This window comes from Poecile atricapillus, chromosome 11 (genome assembly GCF_030490865.1).
Source record: "Poecile atricapillus isolate bPoeAtr1 chromosome 11, bPoeAtr1.hap1, whole genome shotgun sequence".
NCBI lineage: Eukaryota > Metazoa > Chordata > Aves > Passeriformes > Paridae > Poecile > Poecile atricapillus.
The window spans coordinates 15357694-15375644 of NC_081259.1; the positions used below are offsets into that span (position 1 = coordinate 15357694).

Genomic DNA, 17951 nt, shown 5'->3' on the forward strand with positions numbered 1-17951 from the left:
ATCAAAAGATACACAATTTGAAGCAATCTCAGCTGCTTGACTAATAGTTTAGGAGCAGAAAGTGAATTCATCCTATTAGTCTTTTTTTTCCTATTTGAAGTTTAATATTAATGATAAGAACACACATGAAACATACAATTTAATATTAACAACTGCAACTCACTTCAAGGGATTTCACACCAATTTTCAAGTTTCATTAACAAATGGTAAGACAGATCAAAACAGTGACTTAAAGAGGAGACAAAATTGGTTTTCTGCCAAGAAGTTACATTCTCTCTGATCTAAGCGAATGTATTCATCACTGGTTTGTCTGGTCATTTACAAAACATAGGACAAGTTATGTGCCTTAGCCTGAAGATCTAATAATATTTTCTCCTTTGTAATTCATGGAAGTTCTTCCAATAAACCACTGGGTAATACTGCACTACCTTAAAAATATTACAAAGATCCATTATACTTTCTATAGTAGTGCTGTTGAGATTTTTGAAGTTTTTTATTACATTTAGATAAAATATTCTTTAAATCTTTTGTTAGGCATTACTGTAATTTCTTGTACCACATTTGATAGCCAAGAAGGAGACAGTGATACAATACATTAGTGACTCTATAAAAGCTTAAATATGAGCATCTGAAAGGCTTGTACTGGACATACCCTTATATTAAAAAATCACAGAGAATTTACAAGCATAGGAGAATTACAGGCAAAGAGAAATAAATGCAGAGTGTAAAGCTGTTTCAATAAAATGATTTTCTCTTCAGAGGAAAAGAAAATGAGTCATAGTAGGTACATCTTCAAGACATTTTGATCAAGTCAATGAAGAGAGCAAGCAGAGATTAAAGCATTGTTTAGTACTAGAAAAGTAATTTGAAGTAATTCCCATTAGTGGGAAAGACAGACCAGGGATGTGCATCCAGATAAGCTGCTTCTTTTGTTAATAAACTGAGATATTTACAAGACACAAAACCAAAACACAGGCACACAAGGACACTCCTTTCTTCAACATTATGGGTTTCACATTTCATTTAGGGAGCATTCTCTGTTGAGGTAGAGAATTACACCTTTAATTGCACAGCAAGCAGCAACAGCTGATCTTGTAAAACTGCTCAGGAAATAAAATTTTATCTTCCTCTGCAGCACTGTTGTCAAAACTGGGGGACTACACAGGAAAGCTAAGCAGAGTAAAGAGCTAAGCAGGATACATTTTTAGTAGCCTTGGTATCCAGCACTACTGCAGTAAAAACTGGAAGTTAAAATCATGGGCCAGGACCACACACTGTTACACATTCCTCAGAAAAAAGCAAGAGTGAGAATGGCAAAAGGGAAAAAGATTAGAGTAGCAGGTGAAATTTTCATTATAAACCTCAATGCTTGGCTACATCACATGGCTTTAACCATTTCCTGCATAGGTTTTCCAGACATATGCCAAAGCACTACACCCCTACAAGAAACACACATTCAAGACCAGTTTCAATTCCCGTTTTCAACTGTATCATTAGCAAAAATTAACATTCAATATTAAACACTCTCAAGCACAACAGTGCCCAGTGTCCTGCCTTGAGATGTCCTGACTCCCAGAGATGAGAACTTCACCTGCCTGGAGGAAGACAGTGTGCTAACGGTGTCAGAGAGCCAGCCCACATAACGTCTGGCAGAAGTAACACTCACAGCCTGTTAAATAAGCATAAAAATCTACTTTTTTACTCAACTCTAATAACTTTTTTCCACAAAAGGTAAAGTTTCTGAAATGAACATTAAAGCAAATAAACACCAAAAGAATTAGGAAGACTAAAATAAGCAAGCCACAAAAGGAATTTTCAGCTTTTGAAAGACAACATTTTCTTATAGTAAGAAGTCAAGAAAAACAAAATCTGTGTTCCTTCTACCTTTACTTGACTTGTCTCTCCCATGGGAATAGTGGGACAAAATTAAGCTTTCTTTTTGCCTGGGTATTTTACTGTGACTTTATTCCATTCAAGAAGTAAAATGCTGTATGCTTTGCAGTATCAAAGCAGGCCTGGGGACATTTTAAAGGTGAAATACTTTTCAACTTCCTTTATCATTATTTCTTTGTATTATTTGATAAATAAAGTTAATACTACCAGCCTATGAAGCTGGGAGTCATCTGGGGGATAAAGCAAGCAACACACAGTTATTCATGAAACTCAAGATTCTTGGAAGACAGCCTGGTTTGTCATGAGGCATATCCAGGACACAACTGTGCAAGTAATGGGCAAAGTTACCCAAACTAACACTAGCTAAGCATTAGCTGGCATTTCATTTTGCCACTTTGCCATACAACCATCAGAGGAGATAAAAAAATGAACCCATTGCAAACACCTTCTGTTTTAATTCCAAATGTTTGGCTTGGCCCTAGTGCCAAGGATATTACAGCTGAAGCATTTATTTTTTTTCCATGTAGCACTCATTGTCTGTAATCAGGCCTGTAATACAGGTATTACATGCAGCCTGACAATCCCTAGCAGAGAGAAGAGTCAGGGTCCACAGTCAGTGCATAAAAACCATCACTGTAAATCTGTAAATTACTTTATACTGAGACGAGATGGTGCTTGGAATTCCCCTGGTGATGACCATCAGTCTCTGCTGAAGAAGTCCCCCAAACACAGACACATTCTCCCTTGCAATCACAGATGACAGTGACCAATATTGCACATAGTATAGAACAATCCTCTTAGAGAAGGAAACATTTTATTACACTCTTAGTTGCCTGTGTGGCATTTTTCTCTCAGTTTATATTCCTTCAAACTTCCTTTCACCCCTTTAGTTAGAATCTGACTCTAACGCTGAGATGACAACCAGCAGAAATTAGAAGTAAGAGGGTTGCAGAGGTTCAAAGACTAGAGAAAAACTATTTCTCATTATTTCAGTGGAATCAGTTTGAAAAAAACCAGTTGAGCTGGAATGTAAGTAATCCTGAGCTGAAGTTAATCTATATTTGTTGCAGAAAGAATCTATCCATCTATGGACAAAATACGTACACAAATTCTCTTAATAGCTTGATAACAGTTAAGAAATTAATTCTTAGTATTCATTTACTACATGCAAGCTTACAATAACAACAGTGAGCTCATACATTATAAAGCAGTCACTTGTCTTCTTTCTCCTGCCCTGCCTTTTCATTCATAACCTATACAGCAAATATTCTAACCACAGACTGTATTTCTCATAGAATCTGTCATCTGTAGTTCAGTGAATCACATCAAAATCTTATATACATCCTACCAGTCTTTGCATTTACTGCATGTAAACTGGTAATGAACATTGAGTATCAATAGTGATCAAAACGTGATTTTGAGTATGGATAGGAATAATTACAGGCTAGCCCTGTATAGTGACATTTAACTCAAAGGTCCTTAAGACAGGAACTTGTGAAACAACTCCCCTAACAGGAATAAGATTCATTGCTCGAACCAGTGCAATGAACATGACTGATACCTCTGAGTATCAATCTTTATTAAACAAGCACAAAGGCAATAGTTCTCATTTATAACCGCACCAGCTGTTAAAAGCAAGTGGGCCAAACAGTGCCTCCAGCTGTTTCCCTCTGGCTGTACTATTTGTGTAATTGCAGACTTACCCTCTGTGATCCAGATGCTGAGCCTTTAAATGAAGTGCGTTTGAAGGAGCCACTCATCCTCCGTAAGGAACCTGTGAACTTTCCTTTCTTAATCCCCTCCATAATGGAACTGGTACCCCAGCATCAAAGAAAACCCTGATTTCAGTCACGTAGTCTGAGCAGACTTTTTCCTGAAGCCAACAATCACTAAGTTACAGCTTAAATAAAAAACCAAATGCATAGAACAAAATCAAAGCCAAATGATGAGACTCCTGTTCTGATATGGACCCTGTCACAAGTGTTACCAGCAGCCAGCCAAGCAGAAAAAAAGGCAATCCACTGATAGCAACTGCTGGCCCCCTCCTTCTCTACTGACTCTATAATCAGGCTTAATGCACACAGCTTCTGCAAGCTATGGTTTTTAATGGACAGAGATTTAATAAATGGTGATTGAAGGTAAATCTACTTTAGAAGCAGCAGCCCAAAAGGTTTTTATTTGTGCAAAGCACAGGGCAGTCAGATGGAAATTGTTTTGGTATCAGTAGAAAGGCACATGAAAAGAACAGATGGTCCTCAGCAGACAATGGGTTAGAGGCCTGGTAGAACCCTAAAGGATAACTGCTGATGACAAGTGTGCCCACACCAGGCCCCAGGATGAGAGTGACAGGGTTTTAAAAGCAAACAACCCATAAGATCACCAGTTAGATTCTAACTAATTAGGGAATGAGGGTAGATAAGGTGTGGTATGTATTATGCTCATGAATTCTCACTAATATCTCACTGCATCTGCTCTGTACTATTCTGCCTAAAATGTGAAGAGTGAAAACAAAAGGAGGTAGTTAGGAGAGGTCAAACAAGAAATGAGGAAGAGACAAGGTACTTTAAAAGAACAACAATGAAATTATTGATTAGGAAATATCTAGTTGACTCCAGAAGACATCAGCCAGAAATTTGTTACAGAGTCTGGTTTAGAAAATGGATGAGAGTGTTGAGAAAACAGAGATCCACAGGGGCAGCAGATTTGTAGCTGAACCACTAGCTTAGAGGATTTGCTTAAAGAAACATACTTTTCTCTTTATTGTATTTTTTTAGGTTCATCCTTTTGTGCCTCAGTAAAGTTGGCATAGGTGTCTCCCTGCAGCTGGTTAGAGGAGGCACAAAAAACTGCTGGAAAACTAAAACAAAACAACATGGAAGAGACTGATACACAGAGATGCACCAAGTTTGTTGGTTAGCAAAGAACAAAAATAGGAACATACTCTTCAGAAATCAGAAATTTAGAAAAGCATTTTTCAAAACACAATGTAGAGTGGAAGTAAGGAATTAACTCAATTAACTCAGCCCCTTTGGATCTGTGACTCTAAGAAGTCTGAACACCCTGTAACTGCTCTTGGTGCATTTTAAGGACCACTCTGGATTTTTACAAGTCATCAATACCAAAGTGACATTTGCATTCAAGAGCCAGATGACAGCACTCAGTGCAACAGAGGCTGCTGACTACTAACCCCAGCTGAAAAATCAGACAGCTAAGCTGATGTTCTTGCCCCCACTGTGTTTATGTAACACTTCATGGGCCATTTCCACTAGATTAGGGAACAGAGACAAGCACCATGCTGGCACTTTCAACAGCTCTGTGACTGAGAAGCACAAGTTTAATAGATTTTCCAAAAGAGCTTGTGGTTTTAGGAGTGTAGTCTCACATTAGGAAACCTTTCAAACAAATGTTATTATGAAGGTTCCTGTCTCATGTTGGAGTTTGCTGCTTCATCAGTTGAGCTGATTCAATGGTTTGTGTGGCCTAGATCAGATCTGTGTAACCACGTGGTCTAAATCAGCACAGAGGGAGGAAAGCACAGTAATCTCTTGCCACAGGATACTGTTGGACAACAAATGAATATCTGGCACAGCATGGAAGTGAAAGACTTTTAAACTGGTTCATGACATGAAATGACGCACCTGTCCACACCTGTCCACCATCTTCTATGTTCTGTAATGAAACCAAATTGGTCACCCTCTGATTATGAAAAAAGCAAGAGCATACACCCCATAAAAGAGCAAGCAGAGTGCAGGCAACACTCTATTTGCAAGGTCTTTGACAGCCTGCTCTCTGGGAAAAGCAGGATGCACCCATTTCGAAGTGCACAGAAATAACACACTAAGACATAATAAGCAGTTGTACATCTTATTGATACCACTCCACAGGAATTGAACATCTGCAATCATGAACACATCCATGTCCCAGAGATCCTACCACAATGTATTTTTAAAAAGTGAATGGCTGTAGTTGTTTCAGCCCATAGGAAAAAAAACAACAAAAACATTGCTCTTGCTGTTCATAGGGCTGTATTCTATGACATCACATCAGAGATGTTTGGTGCTAGTTTAAAACAAAAAGCAATAGATTTAAAGCTTTGATCTGTAGTCTATCATGTCAGCTAAAATGTTTCCACTCACCCTAGTAGTCAAACTAAATATGGAAAGCAACAATCCATAATCCAATGAACTTTATTTACACTGACAGGAAGGGGTAAGATAGGCTTAGACCTCTGTAAAGACCTACATGTACAAGACATGTAGAATTAGGCCTTCCTTCACTTTGCATTTAATATGAGTAGCAAACTAAACACCAGTTTCTTTCATAGGTAATGTATTACAAAAAAAACCCAAACCTTAAAGCACTTTTTTAAAATGGGATTAAAAAAAGAAATCTTAAAAGAATGTTTTCTGTAAAAAAAGCATGCTGCTTTGATGTCCTTTGACATTTGTGATACAATATAAAAATTTCAAGAGTCATGTGCTTACCTGAAAACCAGCCTAGGGTCCATTATACGCATAACTGTTCTTGACTCTTTATTTTGCCTCCCTGAAGCAAAGCACAGACAGAATATTGCTCAGTGCTGGTTACCTACCATGAGAATAAGCACTCTGGAGGTCACTGGGGACTGCTGGGTGAAGAGTCAACTTCTTCTGTAAACTACATATCCTCAAAGCACTGCTGCAGCAACCTAGGTAAGAGCATAATTGGATTAAAAGCATAACACTTTACACAAAAACTCAGAAAGTGACTGGCACCTAGAGGGAAGAAGTTCCATGTAGTCAACTCTACACCTGAACTCAGAGGAAGACTGTGGGCCACTGTGGTACTTTTACTTCAGCATTGTCTGCTTCTCCATTTTAAAAGCCTCTCTTATTTAGCAACTGTCTGCCCCCTTGGGAGCAGTCTGACAAATCAGGCCCTTGTCTCATCCTAGGACTCTGCAAATGGATAGGTCTTCCAAGCTAAGAAAAGAAAATTGATTTGCTCACTTGTGGTTCTTTGAAACATGGAGGAGGTAAAACCTGAATTCTAAAAAACAGGACTATGAATGTAATAATAATAATAAATTGTATGGAGACTGAACTTCATAACTGTGTTAGGTACACTAAAACAGAAGAAGTAAATTGTTACTCTGGATACCAAGCTAAGCTTGTAAAACATTTCTATGATTTCACTTCTACTTTCAAGATAATGACAACAAATTAATTACAATGATGTTTAGTCTCAGCACCCTCAGAAGTGACTTTCCTTTTAGATACATAGAAAACCATAACTCTCTCCTCATAGTCATAGTCATAAAATAAATTAGATGACAGAAAGGATTACACTGCACTTTATGTGATTATTTTACAAACAAGCTTTGCTGAATCTTTTTTCATTTTCTGTGCATCATCAGCCCTGAGAAAGGACTTTTCACTGGTCCCAGATTTGTCTATGTGACAAGGCACCTCCTTTGTCCTAAAGTAAAACACCTGTTAGCCTACACTGACAAATGATATAAAGTATCAACAGATTATTCATGCTGCATGACCATTATGATCACTTTGTCTGAATCATCAGGTCAAGATTTTTTCTTCATTTTCCCAGTATTTTCATTATTTTCCAAGCACTCTGTTTTTATTCAAATAATTTGATGTCGCAAATAAAATGCCTTTCCTGTTAAATGTTTTTTCCTATGTCTAAAACAGTCTGAAACTGTCATACATCCATAGAGTTGCTTTTCCTCTGTAATAAAAACAGAATGCTAACTCTGTTATTGGAACCACAAACTGGAGCTAGAGGGGAGCACCAAGAGTTTGTTGGGCTGGGCAGACTGGAAAGATGCCGGGGGCTCCTGGGTGTGAGCAGGATCTAAACCTAGACCCAAAATGCAAAGCAGACTGATTTCAGAGGTAGAACCATTGTCACTGATGGTGGCCACCCACTGAATATGGGGTTCAGGCCAGGTGACTTTAACACATACTGCACAAACACAGGCAGAAATCAGCTTCAGCCTCACAATGGTAAAAGCAAGTGGTGTTTTGACACAGATTTCAGTGAGAGCAGGATCTCAGAAGAATTACACAAACTTTTGCTTTCATTTCATTTGAGTAAAATCATTGTTTCAGTATTCAATACACCACTTGTGTCAATGCATTACCATGTCTCAAACTAAGCTAGTTAAATAAATCCATTTCCATATCTATGAGCAACTAAAGGCTGCAAGAAAGATTGTTTCTTACTAAGCTAGTCACAGAGGACTTGAAAGGGTAGTGAAGAAAAAGAGAGAACTGAAAAATTAGATCATAAGTAAAATGAGTACTTTAATGACAAGTAAGCATGGAAGCCTTGAACTTCGCCACTGGATACCAATCCACAAAACTCCACTGATCTGAGAACTGGAAGAATGAAGTTGTAGCTCTGGAAGTTGTTTATTTCTGCTTCCCACCACCACTATCTGCAACTGGTGACAAAAAACCTGCTTCCTGCTTGAGTAACCAAGGAATGTCTGAAGAGCAGATGTGCTGGAAACTCTGCTAATATTCAACATACTAAATGAAGAAACAAGGCTTCCTACTGTGCTTCATCATTCCTGAGGCAGAAGAAGCAATTGGTTCTTACTAGGAAATAACTTAATGGTTATCAATTCTGAAAACTGAGAAGGACAGACTTCCCCGAGATGCTTTGGTAATGTATCAATTCTCTAATTCATAGCACTGGGTTCGGCTGCAAAGTTCCAAGCACAGAAATCCCAGTCCTGCATCCAGCGGCTGGGATTCCCGGGAAGTGCTCCCACTCCCCAAAACCCGGCCCTTCCCACTCACCGCCTTTCGGGCGCCACCAGCGCCACCTGGTGCTGCTCTGCAGCGCGTCATTCCTTGGGAAAGCACAGGATTTTCTCATGGAATATTGTCCATCCTTCCTCCAGAAATACAACCGTGGCTAATATTTAATACACTGGCATGTGGGAAAGGTCAAATATGTTCATCGTTATGCACTATTAATTTTCTAGAATAGGTTTAAAAACCTTTCTGTACGAAAAAAGGAATTTAATTGATCATTAACCTTTCCCAAACCCTGATGTACCGGTATTGTACACCATGATGTTGGCTCTGATTATGAAAAAAGCTTTTCAAATTAAAAAAAAAAAAAAAAAAAAGGTAAATAAAATACACAAAATAAATTTGGAACAGTTAGCAGTAATGGTAACTGAAACCTATAAAAGACCTAGAAATGTGCATATGAATACATTTTGGTGCCAGAAGAACAAGACAGTATGAAGGATGAGTTAGCTGCAAGATAACTATAAAGATAAGATGTAGAACAGGTTTCAATGTAAAGTAAGGGACTGAAAATCAGATATTCTCTTCCTGCCCCTGATTTTCTATGGGACCACATGCAAGTCACCCCATAACTTGATTATCTTTGTTTCCTCTACCTGAATAAAAGAAGCAATCATATAGACCTATGCAAAGGCACTAAATTCCATTATATTTGTAAAATCAGTTGGAGTTCTTTGACAGATACAAGTATGATTATGGTTTGCTAAGTGCTTGAGCAAAACATCCCTGTATTTTTAAAGAACGTTCTCAGCTCTACTGACAAGCCCACAGTTCTTTATGGCAATAGGTTCAAAGTTTTGCAAGATGTTTTAAGTGCTTTCCCAAAATTAACAAAACTTTTTACAGAAGAGAAGAGAAAGGGAAACCTCAACTGAAATCCAAAGGATGTCAGTTTAAAAGGGATGGCTACAAAATTCTAACATCTCATTTCACAGTTCATCACCAAAAGAAAGAAAAGGGAGGATAAATACAAATATAATACTATGATCTCCCTTCTCTGCATTATAATTCTTATCATTTAGAGGTTTCTTTATTTCAGTTAAATTTACCCATGACAGATGATGCAGTCCAGAAACAACTCTAGCACAGCTCAGCAAGCAGTGAATCAGCATGTTCTAGGTGGCCTTGTCTGACAGAGCTTAGCACCTGCCAGTGTATTGCTGGTCCCTGTTTATTGTCATTGCATAACTCACCGAGTCCTGTGACATTCCAGTGACTTTTGCCATTATGCTGGATGTTTTCTGCCTGTAGAGTTTTACCTTCTGTTGACTGCTATTTGTTAAGAAAGGTGCATTAAAGCAGTGAAACCTAATTAAATTAGAGAATATCTGAAAACATCAATTAGGAGAAAAATCCATTGCTCCCATCTGCCTATCAGGCACTAGATGAAAAAGCAACTGTGCTTTTTGCCACCAATCTCTGTAGAAGAAGGTGCAACCCCTGAAAGTTTTCCCTGATTTCATTGGGATTTCCAATAGGAGCTGCTGCTGTGGTGTTTATGCCAGAGAAAGACACCACATACTCTCACTCACAGGCTGTCAGAAGCACCTCATCCCTCTTATCTGTTGATCATGACATCAGCTGCAGTTCATGCTCAGTGGTGAGATGTGCCAAATTAATCACTGGAAACAAACAGCTTCTGGGCAGCTACAGATCAATCCTCTACCAACAACACCCAGACCTGAGAGCCACCAGCCTGCTGTGCTGAGAGGCAAAGAGAAGTTACCTGTGACAGAGCCATCAGCCAGATGTTGGTCCAGGGGCAATTTTAAAATTCCCACCTTTACCAGCTCCATCAGTGGCAGGCTCTCCATTTCTGCTGGGAACATTTATCACTGCAATACCTCCCAGATGACCAACCCCTGCCACACAGATCTTCAGAAATCTGAAAAATGATGGTGGATTTCCTTTGCTATGACTTAAATTTCAAAAAGTAATGCTGATGAGGGGATACACCAGGAGACAAGGACCTCCCTTTTCTCCCTTTACAATCTCCTAACCTTTTCAAAGTTGGGATCATATGAGTCAGCTCTCTCCCTCTCTTCTGACTACAAAGTCTCCACGATACCAACAAAGACAAAAACTGCTCCAAACCAGAAATGCTGTAATCAAATGAGCAAAGCAAGACAATCAAACGCTACAATCCCAGCTGACCTTGCAGTAATAGGATCACACCAAGATTAGTCTATGTCATAGATTAAGCCCACTGAAGTAAACTAATCTTTTTGCAGTCAGCTAAGACTATATGTTTACTCACTAAGCTGGGAAAAACTCAGGAGTGTAAAATGTGTATCAGCTGGAACAGACAATCTAGACTGCAGCTACATGTATGCTTAGCACAATTCTTGCTGCAATAATGACTTTAAGATGCCTTCAGAAAGGAAAAATTCTTTAAACAGGTTTTTAAACTATATTGCTTGACTTATGAAACTCTTAGACTCTACCACTTCACATTTTGACAGTCAACTTTTTGTCTGAGCAAAGCAACACAAAGAGTTTCCAGAAGAGACATCCTGCACACCACCAAAAAGAAGCCTTGCAGGCAGTGGGATGGCTTTCCTTTGGCTGGCAGAGCAATATTCCATTCTGGCTGCAAACAACAGGAAGCTCTGTGCTGTGGCAGGTCTGAGAAGGGGCAGCATCACCACTGTGCTTCCCTTCCCACGAGCACAGCAGCAGTGACTGCTTAACTGCACTGTCCCAGGCACTCCACTGCCCTGCCCTGCCCCACATCAACTCCTGAGCGCTGCGATCACACCTCACTGCACCACAAATGTTTGGGGTTTGCTTCCTGCCAAGCACCACTGAACCACAACTTGTCCAACCAGTACGAGTCATGGCATTTGTCCATATGTGCCCAGGCACTGAGGTAGAACTGGAGACATCTTCTTCCTCACAGGAAGCCCCTTTCTGGTGCGTACATCACACCTCTTTAGAAAATGTGTTTATGAATCTGCACATCTTTAGGAACTACCCATGCTGCCATCTCAGTCCAGGCTGCTCACACTCAATTTTGCAGACTTCTCTCCTTCACTTCTCTTAATTAAAATGTATTTCAGGGTTTCTAGTTTGAAGTTTCATCAAAATATCAACATATGACTGAAAGAGGGGAACTGGGGGAATTACATAGAAATAAACCATATTTTGGCTGGGTTTCCTCACATTCCTTTGTTTTTCTACTCATGGAAACAATAACAAGCACAGCTCAGTGTCCCCTGATAAGCTGGCTGACAGCTGTACCTGGGAAAACTGGGTAACCCAGGTGTTGAGCTGACAGACACTGTTTTACTGAAGGCACAGTGTAAGTGTCAACCCCTAGACAGTCACCACAGCAGAAGCACCAGAACAGCAATGTTCCTACCTGCATGGCAGAGTTCCACACGTCACCATCATACTCTGCTACTGCTGCTGAACTTACCAAGTTGTCTCAACAGATTAAAGTGCAAAATTTCAAATTAACACATCCATTTAGTTGCAAACATACATACACATCTATACAGTCAATATATACCTGATTATTAATGCACCAAAGTAGATTTCCCCAGATATCCTAAAAAAATTTCATCTTCACATGCTCCAGAACAACAGAATTACAATGAAGGCTTCATGAAATATTTTATAAGTAGGTACTACCTTGAATATTTGTAAACAATGAACTCCAAGAGTAGTATGACAGAAGATGAAGTCTTGACTATGAAAACAAATTTTAATTTATCAAGAAGCTCTTTTGTACTGTGTAATAGAACATTTAAGATTTTTTTTCCCTTAGCAATTACTACGGCTTTTGGGGCCCAATCCGTACAGGTGTTAAATTCTCCACATAAAATTTACCATAGTTCAGAAACAAAAGCAGTGCATATTTTAGGACTTAGGGAGAGTTAAGCATAGATTGGCTTTATGCCAGCCCTCAGCAGTAGGCTGAATTCCACCTTTAATGAAGGTGATATGAACTAGGCTTTTCCAGGATCTGTAAGTTTGGAGCTACTGTTAAATTAGAAAACTGTTGTTATACTGTTTCACTGCAGCCAACTAATTCTCAACATACACACATTTGAATCAGAATTTTGACATCTGTTTTTGGAGGCAATAAGCAGATTAAACAGAACTCAGTGAACACTGAAGACCTATTTTATCAGGACACAACTAGTTGTAACTGTGAATGAGAAAAATTCCCAAACTGAACAAGGAAGAAATATAGTGATAAGGCAACTTGAACCACTGGTATTTTTCAGATGAAATCTTGGTCTTTTGATGCAAAAAGGTTTTAAATTAGTTGTGATGGCAAATAGTTTCAAGCAAGTCTGATAACTGGCTTCAGTGGAGAAAAGAATGAAAGAAAGCATTTGTAGCTTTGAACTCACACATGCAGTTAGTCCTGATGACTGTATCCCCAATGGACTCAATCTGCAGACACTTTCCTTGATAATGCATTACTCTTGCACAGCTTCACCCATATTTTATCCAAGTTGTCCTTGCAAGATGGATTCTTGAAAGAACTGTTTGCCCAAAACTTACTTTTGAACTTTTAATTTCCAAACTTGTGTGGTCCAATGAGAGGGTGAAGGCACATGTTGGTATCATTCAGCTTTGTATGACTAGCAGAAAATTGTTTATCAAGTAAGACTTCTGCAGCAAAATTAATAAGAAATTTCAAATAGAAAGGTACTTTGAAGAATTTCCCACTTACACCCCTGAAACTGGCAGCTAGGGCTGCAAAGAGAATGTCTGAGCTGGAGTTTATATTTAGGACACACATGGTTGCAATGAATACCCAGCAAGAGTGAGTCCTCAAAAACAAAAGCAGATGACCATAAGACCGAGGTTTTCATTGCTGCCACTGAGCTCTCCTTGGAGTTGTTAAATCCATATTCACCAGTGCTTCCCAGCTGCTGCGCACCAAGTCCCTGAAAAACTCCCAAGCTCTCATCCCATGAACAGCTAGGGCTAGGAAATTTCTCCCCTCAGCCACTCAAGGCTCAGCTGATGACTAAGTCCATGCCAAGCTCCATTCCAGCAGCCACATAATCAATACAGATATGAAGAAAGCTACTCTATTGATCTAATTTGACTTTCTGTTATGTGTTCATCTCAAAGTAACTGTGACCGAGATTCCAGTGTGGTTGGTAAATTAAGACAAACTGCAAACATTCAGAGCTCTAGCTCTTTGCTTCAGATCAAGGAACACTGGAGAGAAAATCATGACAGTGAAACAAAAACAATGCCAGTTTGAAAAATCAGTTAATTTGGAATCTTTGCCTTGCATCATGTTTACAGAATCAAGCATGCTTCATTGATCATCTATTTCTTCTACTGTTCTGTGTATCAGCCATGTTTTGTCCTACAAGCATAACGAGTACTAAACCCCCTGAATGTTCAATAATGCATTTAACAAGATGTAACAAAACATTTCTCCTCAAGCATCCATCAGACAGCTAAAAATTTGCTTTCATTATTTATTTTGAAAAAAAAGAATCCCTCTCTTCTATTAAAGACAAAATAGAAAATGTCCTGATACAGAAAAATATTACTGTATTAAAAGAAGTGCTCATATTCAAACTCCTTTGGATGAAAGAGTATCAGAAGACACACCAGAAGAGAAAACCACCTCTTGGGGGGAAAACACAAGCAGCTCTCATCTCCCTGAAGGCAGAATGAGCCTTATTTAGCTTTCTGCTTTGCAAAAGATCTCTGACCCAAGCAAATGGCTACTAGAACAGTGGTAGAAAAGACAACCACATTTATTTTCTCACCTGCACCCAATCTACACTCATTTATCTTGTTTCCTTAACATAGAGAAATGAGAAGCACCTACCTTGTCAGGCTTGAAGAAAGCACCACATCCTTGGGGTGTGTGTTAGTTAGACGTAGCAAGATAATGTTCCATCTAAAATCAAAGCAATCCCCATAGCCCTCAGAATGCAGAGGTTCTTTTAGCTCTAGAGGATGTGCAAACGTCCACTCAAGGTATTACTAAAGGCTAATTCCTAATTCCCTTGAGTAAGCCTGCTTGCTGCTATGGACTACTACAGGCTTTATTCCTATTAGAGACTTACCGGTTGCCAAAGGTGACAGTGCTGTGTCACAGATAATCATGAAAGTGATATGGTAAAGGGTTTCTGAAAGCTTAGCTTTGAGTAAAAAGATCCAAATTATAAGTCTGTAGCTGTTTAAGCCTGAGAACCAAGCAGGTATTTATGTTTCACTTTTCCACTACTAGCTGATAGGCAATAAGGTCATGTACCCCTTCCACTCACAAGCCAAACTGCCACTCGAAGAATCAATGCCAGCAGATGGGAGCAGGCTGATACCACTCCCCAGCTGGCAGCAATTATGAGAAGGTCAAGTCATGTCAAAAAAAGCAGTGTTTGTATTCAGTGTTCAATTTTGGGTGTAGGCCACCTAATCTTTTCTAACTATGTAACTTAACAGCCAAGGCTGGTTACCAAACAAGGGAACAAATCCCAGGAGGAGTTAACAGCTGTAACTCCACCCAGAGCGGGAACAAGAACAGTGGTTCTGACTGGAGACACTGCTTGATGCTCCAGATACTTCAAAAGAAACCAATACCTTGCAACCCAGCTGTAACCAGTATGAAATTCACAAACTACCCGGAAATGCCACTAGTCAGTAAAACATTGTCCAAGGCATATGTGAACACAGGCATGAATTTAATGACATTCTGCAACACAACCTGTGTTTCTGTGGGGGAAATTCTGTATTTTATGTAAATTTTGACAAAAAACCTAAATGAGGCATTTTTGGTGTAGGCTGACCTCTTCCATGGTGGAGTATGTTGTTTAAACAAACTATTTTGTGACATTTAGCTTAGGTAACACAAAGCAATCTTTGCAGGACAGAGGGCCAGATAAGAAGCTGTCTTGCAAATAAACCTTTCATTTCGTTTTTATTTGAAAGAAAAAAAAAATCAATGTAATGGGCAGGTAAGTTTTCAATGAGGTGACAAGAGAGGCATAGAAATTCTCAAAGTCTATCAGTAGCCACTGTTCTTATCCAAAATGAATAACACCCTTGTATATCTGAAATTACTCTGTGGCCTGCTATTTCTGAAACAATGCTTTAGTTCCCATAACTTTTTTAACTTAAAACCATTTTAAGTTAATCCACTTAGTAATTATCTTATTTAGCTTTCACTAAACTACTTTCCGAGTCCTATTTTCTGCGCAGCAGCACATGCCATAAAAGACAGCATTATACAGATTTGTACACTGTTCTAAATATAACTGGCTTCAGTAGTTTTGTGTGTCCTAAAAACAACCAGAAAGGTCGTAATTAATGCAGCCACAAGCAAACCTTTAATTATTCTTTACACTCTGTGCTTCCTGGAGATGGTTGTTCCCACCTTGTTTCTCGCAGTCTGATGACACACACCGAGTCCTTCTGGTTGAGGCACGTTTCCTGTTTCTCCCGCACCGTGCAGTGTGTGCAGCCAAGCTTTCCCCCAGCATTCCCAGCAGGAGGCTCCGGCAGATGGCGCAGGCAAGCCGCCTGCGAGCAAGGAGAGGCAGCTCTGCAGACGGCCTGCGAGCTGGCTCTCCACACCACTCTGGTTTTCTTTCCACCGTCACAGTTTGCCAGGGGTATGAATTCCCTACTTAAGTATTTACCAGTCCCAGATGTTACTAAACTGCAAAACCATGGATCTATCTTCATCCAAAAGGAAGGTGAAGTGACATATTTCACTGAGGCCAGTCTGGCAGCAACTCCCAAAGACAAAGGAACGGGTCAGAACACATCTGGTTCGCAGCCCAGAACGAGACTCAAGGACATTAGGATTATAGAGAGAGAAGAGGATCAATAATCCAAATTTCCAGAGGATGCTGAACGTTTTATTGCAGAATGAAACAAAGCTTCCCACAGCAAAGAGGAAGTAACACGTTCTCTGAAAGTTTTAGTTCCTTGGTTGCATCCTCAGCTACAGTGATCCTTTTCTTAGGATGCTGGATTACCAGAGCAGTATGTGCCAAATGCAATCGTAATTTCCAGTCTGCTTTTCCTCAGAGTCTTTAATAAAGATCACAAATGGAAAAAAATTATTCCTGAACACTGGCCTTTAAGGTGAGTCTCTGAAAACGGGAATTAACATCAGTCAAAAATATTATGTCCTTCTACCTAGCTAAAGTTGAGACTGTGTAATAGGTTCAGTCAGGTAACATGAGCCCAAAAGATGTATTTTCATCTCCCTGTACAGAACTGACTATAGCCCTGCCCTTCATACTGTAATTTTACTTCCCTTTTAGACCTGTTGGGCCATGCACCAGTGACTGCCCAAGAGCAACTGTGAATGCTGGAAGGTCACAAGCAAGATGTGGCAAACAGACTAAACACTACTTGCCTCAAAACCTCCTACGGCTGAAGGCAGATTCTGACATGTGCATTTATTTTTCACAGCAGCAGACTATGAAAGAGACTCTTGGGGATAGTTTTCCAAATTAATTTTCAGGTAATGTAATGTTTTGAGAATTTTACTTTTAATACAAGCAAAATTCTACCAGCTGGTGAGGAGAATGCTGTACTCACTGAGATTAATGTAATTACGTTCAGTTGAGACAGTATGTGGATACTGATCTATTTATACTACATACAGTTAGCATACTGTCAGCAATGCAAAAGTAATTGATGTAACAAAATCTAGACAATAAAAAATTAATAAAGCAGATAAAAATTATTAAGAACAAGCTACTATTACAGCAAAACTACATTTTACAGGATCAAAACAAGAGCTCTGGCTAAGAATCTACTGCCCCTCTAAGGGACTCTGACAAAGAAAACTGCTGAAGCCAGAGTAATACAATTAGCAGAGTCTTGTTAGAAAATCAGACTTACAGCTGGTAATAAGAGAGCCTTAAAACTATTATTATTACATTAACTTCTGTAAAATAAGATTTATAGCTACCATAAAAGACAATTGCTTCTCTGCTATTGTAAGCAGTATCAAACCCAGGCATTAATGCTGAACTACAACTAACCTGAAAAATACAAGATTTTAACTAAGGCTTTGATTTTAATTAGTTCAACTGAAAAAAACAACCAATCAAAAAAAATTTAAAAAACTTAAAAGAGAATGAGATGAGCATTCATTTTTGCATTTGGTTAGACTCAGAGAATGCCCATCCACTGCTTAGGATACTGGGCAAAAGGTAATTGAATAGATTAATATACTTAGGCCCTCAAAGTCCCAGAGTATTTGCCAATTCCCAGAAAAAGCTTTCAGAATGT

General features: G+C 39.1%; 1 protein-coding gene across 1 annotated transcript in view; it reads right to left on the reverse strand.

Annotated features, from left to right (window-relative positions):
* The window catches only part of TRPM1 (transient receptor potential cation channel subfamily M member 1), an 83113-nt gene extending 66972 nt beyond the window's left edge, over positions 1–16141 (reverse strand). The window contains exons 1-2 of the mRNA XM_058847246.1: positions 16075–16141; positions 6485–6580 (exon numbers count right to left, since the gene is read on the reverse strand). Of these exons, the coding sequence (XP_058703229.1) occupies positions 6485–6487 (3 nt within the window). The 5' untranslated portion in view covers positions 6488–6580; positions 16075–16141. The remainder of the gene's footprint in view (positions 1–6484; positions 6581–16074) is intronic.
* Between the last annotated feature and the right edge of the window lie 1810 nt (positions 16142–17951).